Genomic DNA, 8,822 nt, shown 5'->3' with positions numbered 1-8,822 from the left:
TTAATTATAAGGGATGTTCCAAATTCGATTCCCAACGCGGCGATCTCGGACACCATAAGAGATAAATTTGCTTTTTTTAGTGATGGTTAATATTTCATTTTAATGTTTTACAAGTTTCAACTATGTTCCAAAATACCCAAAAAAAGAAATTCTTTCTAATTTATTCTTCCTGACTATTTTTGAACATACTACAAAACTGATATGACTTTCCAACATCAACTTTTCAAAACCTACTACGTTTCCAGATTCTATTTAATATCTAACCATAAGCCATATCCACTTCGCTTTGATCGAAATGCCATGGTTCGGTGTATTCAGTGTTATTAAGTCTTTAGGAAAGCAGGTGGATAAGTAAATGTTTACAAGTTTTAGTTTCCATTCATATTTATTCAATTCAGTCCTTTTAATATTCAAATTCAAATTTAAAATTTTTAAGCTGAAGATGGCGTTTGAAAATCGGAACGTCGTATCTCAAAAACGATATCAGTATATCATGGCTGTTGGAAAGTTTTGGTGTGTCTTTGAAAATAGAAACACACACTAATAGACATTTGTAAAATGATAAAACCAGATATTAACCACCACTAAAAACTCGACTTTGTCTACAATGCTGACGTTCTTTGTCTCAATTGCTGACCCCATGTTAGCGATCAAATTTGTAATAGTTATTCAAGTAATAACTCTCTATTTACAATGAAAAACTTAAAAAAACTGATTAAAAATCCCAGGGAAACGGCTGAAATTTCTATAGAGACCTCGGGACTTGTAGTTGCCAAGGAGAATATTTAAACAAACCTAATTGCTCGTTGGATGTTCCAGCAAATCCCTCTTAAATTGCTTCGTAACATTCAGATATCCCAAAGATGTGTTAGAATGTGGCCAACTTTTTCCTTATCTAAAAGTTACGATATGATTAAAATTCCTTTAAGATCGCTTCGAAAAACGAAAAACAATTAACTATATACAGGGTGTCCCAGATAAGGATGAACAGCATGGGGATCTCGGAAACGGTAATAGATACAAAATGGTTTAAATTGGGAAAAAGTTAGGCAATTTAAAGCAAATTAATAATCTGTTTTTATATCGACGAAATTCCGAATGGTTACGAAGATATCCGGAAAAAAACGAATTTGGCGGTTTTCGTTTTTTGCAAATAACTCTTATACGGTTATAGTTAGAGGAATAAAAGTTTTACATTATTAAAGCACTTTTTTGAGAACTGTTTAGCAGTGTTGCCAGTTTTCTTGTTACATCCTTACTTTCGGAGAAAAATGAGTAAACTTTTGATTTTCATATGGGCGTGATATCAATTATTTATATTTTCAAAATCGTCATAAAATTCCCTTTTCAGCCATGCATTACATTTAATATTTTTCTCAGAAACTCTATGAGTTATAGCCATTAAAGCATTTTTTGATAAGTAGGCCATGATTTTGACTTATAGTAATGGTGCACATTAAATAAATGAATGCTGTGGAAACGTCAACATTATTTAAAAGTATAAATATATTACTGGTATCACCCTAAAATTAAAAAAATAATTGTTTCAAATTATGTATTTAATAACAACAATGCGGCTAAACTTGGATCGAATCAAAATCTCAAATTATAACAAATGTTCAAATAAACCACCATTATTTTCCAGGCATAGGTATGCTTATCAAAAAATGCTTTAATGGCTATAACTCATAGAGTTTCTGAGAAAAATATTAAATGTAATGCATGGCTGAAAAGGGAATTTTATGACGATTTTGAAAATATAAATAATTGATATCACGCCCATATGAAAATCAAAAGTTTACTCATTTTTCTCCGAAAGTAAGGATGTAACAAGAAAACTGGCAACACTGCTAAACAGTTCTCAAAAAAGTGCTTTAATAATGTAAAACTTTTATTCCTCTAACTATAACCGTATAAGAGTTATTTGCAAAAAACGAAAACCGCCAAATTCGTTTTTTTCCGGATATCTTCGTAACCATTCGGAATTTCGTCGATATAAAAACAGATTATTAATTTGCTTTAAATTGCCCAACTTTTTCCCAATTTAAACCATTTTGTATCTATTACCGTTTCCAAGATCCCCATGCTGTTCATCCTTATCTGGGACACCCTGTATATATATGTGTGGGTCAGTCTGATTTTGAAACCTCCTTATGAGTAAAGAAACAATGAAAGTTATATGATAATAAGCGTAAAAATGCATACAATTTTCAGACTTGGATCTGAGTGAATGTTATTATTTTAAAAAGACATATTCCAAAAAAAATTTCTATACATCACGAATTTCCGGAAGATACTAAATGTGGGTCTAACAACATCTCTTTAGATCAATGCTGACAAGTAACCTTCAAAAGCGCCTAACAAAAAAATCTCCCAAGAATCTATTGTTTTTGAAGGAATACCATTAAAGCACCCGGTAGAGAATCATACAAAAAGTCTGGTCTTATACGCAGACCATCTGCCGGTGACATTCTTATTTTAGGACTAGGCCATTATTAAGCAAGAAGGCAAAAGGGTTTCGTAATCGAGTAAATAATGAAAAAGGTCGCCGACATGCAGATGAGAGCGAGAGTTTTAAAATCGAAAGTGAAGGGGTTGAAAACGCCTACGTGTCACCTGCAGGATGCAGATGCCGAGGGGTTGACTTTCAAATATTGTTTTTACATTTAAATTACTTACATTGTGGGACGATGCCAGTGACGGAATTTTCAATGCTCTAGCACACAAAGAGCTTGCAATGACATATTACGTAGTTTTATGTGTAAGCAAAGAGCATAAATAACCCACACACGTCATATCAGAAAGCATCGAGGTCGCATATATCAGCGTTAGGGCCGTATTGGCACGCCAATAAGAGCTTACGAAGCGGTAAAAACCGCGCGAGAGTTTTTATCAGCCGCAACCAGAGGGCGCGACGTGAGAATTAGAGCTGATTTAGAGTGATTTAGAGCCCGATTGAAATTGCAAAACGATGCGGCACCCTGAAACCGTACATTACGGCTTGTTATTGGTATCGCGAAATGTGTATTTAAGGTGGCTCTGATGCGTATGATTTGTGCCGCGGGTAATTTGATATACGTGAGCATGATTTCGTTCGTGCTGGTTGAGGCACTGTGGGCCCGATATCAGGACAGGTTCAGGAGAAGCGTTAAAAGTTTTTCATCGGCATACACACATCATAATCATCGTAACCATTTTTTAAGGAGATAAAGGCACCAGAGATTGCGAAATTTAAACAATATGGAAGTGTGTAATTTGAATGGTTTGAGGATTCTGCAAGTAGTTCCTATAAATCTCCTTTCGTTTCGTCCAGTAAATTGATGCATAACTTGTACTGACCCGAACTCTCTCTCTCTCTCTCTCTCAGTGAAATCAGGTTAACTGGAAAAACTTTTCAGGTTAATTGGAAAAACGGAAGGTTTACTCCATTTTCCGTCAGAAGAGACCTTCTTGTCCTTGTCCAACAGAATATTGGACCATTTACGATAGTCTGAACTAATTTAGAATATATGTTCGTCAGGAAAAGAAAATAACCTGATAGAACAATAATTTACCTTTAGACCTGGACCCTAGAGTAACATATTCATCCGTAGTTCTCATCTCCACCCAACTGGGGTCAATGTTCTCCGGCCTTTCTGATACCTATATTTTGATTGAGGTCACTGAAGATTATTAAATGTTTTGCCAGGGTGGAATACCTGCTACTCAGTCGTAGCCATGGGCTTAAGTTTTTAGGGGACCTGTAGTTTCATTAGTAGATTTAATATTCTTTACCTTCACTCTTCGTCATGCACGGTTCGAAGAATGCACTGACTGCGACCTTGCTTTAGTGGAAAGACGTGGTAGAGGGACTCCTAAATTTTTATAAGCACAGAAAAAGCATCACTAAAATAGTAACTCTAGTTTTTAGCAAGGCAGTTAGTACAACTGAGGCCTGCTGATGATAAAATTCTTATAATTTTCCTTTCAATTTCGATGAACAATATACTTCTGAACTACCATCATAAATAATTACCTAGTTTTGATTAGGGCTTATTCGACAAGAAAGAACAGCGAAATTCATTGCAAAAAAATCCTAGTGTTGAACAACACACTGTATAGCAAACTAAAACTATTTTTGGGAGTTAAATATTGTATGTCATGCTATAAAAAAAACCATGCTGTAAAAATTGAAGCTTTTTTAATTCTCTTCATTAAATTTGTGACATATGTGGCAAACAAAGGAAATTGTCAAAAATAGCTGTTCAAGTTTGAGTGACCATTTCTGACACTTATAGTGATTTTTTAGATGAAATATACAAAGTTTTACTATCTTCTGCTCCCTTAAATCCTATTGTAAAGAAACTAATGTTGCGACACTCAATAAATCTACTCAAAGATTGGTAAGTAAGCATATCTATCATTAAAAACTGGAATATTTAGGTACTTAACAAGTCATTAGTTTAATTTTCTATAACACTGTGCACACTGTAACACAACTGTGAATTGTACTATGTCAATATATAAAATGACTTAGTTCAGCGACTCTTATAATGACAAAGTTGTCAAGTTAAGTCTGCTTTAAGAACTAAGCTTATGTTTTTGCATATGGCGGTAAAGGGTTGTTGCATCAATGATATCTGGCGCCAGTTTACCTTCAAATTCAGTTTGAAAAAAAATTACATAATAAATTTAATTAACCCTAGAATACTAATGTATCATAAATTTTACGACGCTCGGGTTTCTTAGTCCGAATTCGTAAGGTTCCGTTTGATCCTGTGCCGCCTACTTATCAGTACCTTCCTGATTATTGCGAAGCTAAACGTCGATGAAACGGTATCTTGCTGGCTAATTGTTTCATGCGTCTAATAGTGTGATCGTCGTAAAATTTACGAGTGATTAGTATTTGCGTAAAATATTTACGAAAAGACAAAAATTAGTATAATCGGTAAAGCTTGGTTTTTCATGTCTCTTTTTTGCACTAACGCAGTTTTTTTATAGAAAATGGCATCCAACAATAGGCCTTTGAGTGACAAAGAACTGCAAAATGAAATTCAAAGAATTATGAATGGCGATTTCCAAAATGATTCATATTTAGAGTCTGGTGATGAAATTGATAATGAGTGGGAAGAAGAAGATCGTTTGGAGGTTGAAAGTAAATCAACTGACAGTAACATTAGTGACTTTGGGGAAGAAGTAAACAATGAGAGAGATAATGTAAACGGGACTAATTTAGTTATTGCTAATCAACCTTTGGACAATCCAATATACGGAGAGAGTAGTACATCATCTGAAGAAAATATTCCGTTATCTATTATAGCGGCTTCGTTAAAACGAAAAAGGAATATAATAAAACCAAAATCAATAAGACTAAAAGGAAAAAATGGACACAAATGGTCCACAAAATTGCCGCAACTATCAAAAAGGACAGCAAGAAGAAATATAGTCCATTTCATATCAGGAAGTAAAGTTGGTGGTGAAGTGTGTTCAGAAATTGTTGATTATTTCCTGCTTTTTTTTTCGGAGGATATTTTGAATAGAATTGTTGTTCACACCAACGAAGAAATTGCCAAACAGGCAGAAAAGTATACTTCTAATACGCCTACCATATCTATACTATCTAAAATGGAACTATTGGCATTGTTTGGTATTCTAGTAATGACTGCCGTCAAGAAGGATAACCATTTGAATGCCAAACAAATGTTTGATAGCACAATCTCTGGCTCTTTTTATAAAGGATGCATGAGTTGTGAGAGGTTTATTTTCCTGGTAAATTGCCTACGATTTGACAGCAAGAAGACAAGAACGGAAAGGTTAAAGAACGACGCATTTGCTCATATTCGTGAAATCTGGAATACATTCATCGAAACGTGCCGAACATCATATACTCCTTCATCATATTTGACGATTGACGAACAACTCTTGAGGTTTCGAGGCAGATGTCCGTTTAGGATGTATATTCCAAATAAACCTTCAAAATATGGAATTAAAATTGTTATGCTCTGCGACTCTTCCTCGAAATATATGATCGATGCCAGTCCTTATTTGGGAAAATCCACGCACACAGGAGGGTTACCATTATCTAACTATTACATAAAAGAGTTGAGTAAATCTGTACATGGAACAAACCGAAATATCACAATGGACAATTGGTTTACCTCCGTTGGGATAGCAGATGAACTATTGAGTGATCCATATAAACTTACCATCATTGGAACAATTAGAAAAAATAAAAAAGAAATCCCACCCGAAATGCTTGAACTTGCAAAAAGAAAGCCTCAATCCTCAATGTTTTGTTTTGACAAAAGTAAAACTTTATTGTCGTATATGCCTAAAAAAAATAAGCTAGTATTACTGCTTTCCACTATGCACGAAGGGGCAGAAATTTCGGAAATAAATAATAAACCAATAATAATCTTGAATTATAATGAGACAAAGTCCGGTGTGGACACATTTGATCAAATGTGTTCAAACATGTCTTGTAGCAGGAAAACTAGACGGTGGCCACTATGCATTTTTTACGGAATGGTAAACACAACCTGTGTCAATTCGTATGTATTATATTGTTGTAACAATTTGAAAAATGGTGAAAAACCCCTTCGTCGATATCAATTTATGATTCACCTAGCTCACCAGCTTGCCAGGCCTTGGATGGAACATCGACTAAGTGGTACAACTTTACGCCGCAAACTTCGACAAACTATTCAAGAAATCCTCAAAATCGAAAAAAGATTTGACAACGCCACTCAAGTAGAAGGCAAACGTACCTTATGTTACTATTGTCCCAGCAGGTTAAGGCGAATGACGACCATTTACTGCACTCATTGCAAACATGCTATGTGCGGCGAACACCGCGGGAAATCTTGCACGGAATGCTTACAGGATTAAAAGTGATTAAACACCAAACATGAAATTATATTCCTTAGGGACCAAAGAGTATAGGTTAACTTTTGTTTCAATTAAAAAAAATTTTTTTTTATGAGTTTTTCGTATTTCTAGGAAAAGTCGTAAAATTTACGACACATTAGTATTAACGTGTGATAAAATCACATTAGTATACATATACATACATAGTAGTACTGAGTTTGATGGTAAACTCATGTAAAATTATTTGGTGCAAGTCGCCCTATGCCAATGAAAACGGGAGACATTTTTTACTGAAAATATGTCTAGAGTGTCATTAATATTTTATTACTATTATTTCTTAAATGTGCATGTCAAGTAATAAGCAGCAGACATTTTCTTGGCTTGTTATAAAAATCTCACAAAAATATGTTTCTTTCCCACACAACTACTAAGTAAGCCCGAATCAAATATATCTACGATATTCCTCCCAGTCGTTGTGGTTAAATATTCATACACTCGTAAATTGTTTATTGTTAACAAGTCATGGGTGTAGACTTTTTTTTTATTAATAACTATAAATAAAAAAAGGAAAAAAAGCAAACTGGATAGCAGCCTTATTATTACTACTGTCTACGCCAATGACATCAAGCGATCAGACAGCCATTTTTTTATCATCCCTAAGAGGTATATATAATTCCGCCTCTCATCAACGTTTCACGGAAATACCCACAATTTTTATATTATTTATTTAAAGCAGAATTTTTCCCCTGAAAGGGGATTTTATAATTCCAGGTACAACTTAACATGAAGTTTTACATTGAACCTGTTATTATCCAAGAAAGGCAAAGCAGAAATGAAAAAATAAATTATATGAATCAAAAGGACTCATATACGAGTAATTGGCAAACCCCCACTGATCAAATACTCATTCAAAACTCCACCCCCCGAAAAATTCGCAAGCTTTTAATAGGTACTCTGACCTACCCCAATCGTGTACTATTGAGACAGGTGTTCTTAATTTTGGCCAACAGCCCTTCGGAAGGGTGGGTCTTTGTTAATGAACCATCCCTTCATTATGAAGGGCGGAGGGTTGTTGATTTGGGTTGCAGTAAGGGTAAAATTTCAGTTGCAATTATTATTTGTCACAGTAGGTTAAAAGATCCTCGGAAGGTTTTGATTTTCTACTAGGTGAAAGTTTCGTTTTGAAGATGAAGTTGTGTGGTCGTGATCGTAAGAGTTGTGGAATACTATTTAAGGATTTCCAGAAAAAAATGGAAAAAAATGGAATATCAGGTGCGTAATTGATCAATATTTTACTTAATAAATTTCAATTCTTAGCATGCTGATCGTCGTTTATTTTTGTGTAAATTTCTGTGGAGCGGACAAGAGAAAATGTTATTGATAGATTATATGCTTCAACAATTCTGAAAACGAAATCACATAGTTTGTATAGTTTACATAGAGGCATGACACTAATTTCATAATAATTTGTATATTCAAGATATCCTCAATTAACTGAATGCTAATTAGGACGAATTAACCATAGTTACATAATTTTAAAAGATTTTGAAATTTTTCGAATTAAAGAATACTCATATTTCAATTTTTTAAATTTTCTGACGAGTTTGTTTTGATGTTGTTACTTAGAGTGAAAATACTCACAGATTTTCAAGCTCGTTTTTTAAATATTTCTAGAGTTATCAAAGGATTCCCAGAAGCATTTCTTGCTCTAATTTGCGAAATTTCCTATATTTCGTTTCTGTGATTTGCGGAAACTATCTTTAATGCGAATTCAAAAAAATACAAATTTATTTTACTGTGATGAAAAATAAAAACTCATACATTGTTTCTGATTAACATAAATGTGTTTATTGCTATATCAGTGTTTGTAGTCCAATTAATATTCAACGGTGTTCTCTGAATTGAAATTACATTAAAAAAACCTATTTCTAATTATTGACAACACTTGTTTTTGAAGACTGTTCATGTCTTTGAGA

At 33.9% G+C, this 8,822-nt stretch overlaps 1 protein-coding gene across 1 annotated transcript; it reads left to right on the top strand.

The window, feature by feature from the left end:
* The first annotated feature begins 4,799 nt into the window (after window positions 1-4,799).
* On the top strand, window positions 4,800-6,867 carry LOC136414287 (piggyBac transposable element-derived protein 4-like). The gene is made up of 3 exons (XM_066398210.1): window positions 4,800-4,927; window positions 4,981-6,286; window positions 6,608-6,867. Exons 2-3 carry the CDS (start codon window positions 4,984-4,986, stop codon window positions 6,865-6,867), a joined length of 1,563 nt encoding a protein of 520 aa, XP_066254307.1. The 5' UTR covers window positions 4,800-4,927; window positions 4,981-4,983.
* The last annotated feature ends 1,955 nt before the right edge of the window (window positions 6,868-8,822 follow it).

Source organism: Euwallacea similis, chromosome 17 (genome assembly GCF_039881205.1).
Source record: "Euwallacea similis isolate ESF13 chromosome 17, ESF131.1, whole genome shotgun sequence".
Classification (NCBI taxonomy): Eukaryota; Metazoa; Arthropoda; class Insecta; order Coleoptera; family Curculionidae; genus Euwallacea; species Euwallacea similis.
Note: the sequence above shows the minus strand (reverse complement) of the source record. Positions and strands in the feature narration are given on the sequence as shown.

Coding starts and splice junctions, on each gene's coding strand:
- LOC136414287 (XM_066398210.1), top strand. CDS start 4,984: ATGGCATCCAACAATAGGCCTTTGAGTGACAAAGAACTGCAAAATGAA. Junction 6,287..6,607: donor AATGTTTTGTTTTGACAAAA/GTAAAACTTTAT, acceptor TGATTCACCTAG/CTCACCAGCTTGCCAGGCCT.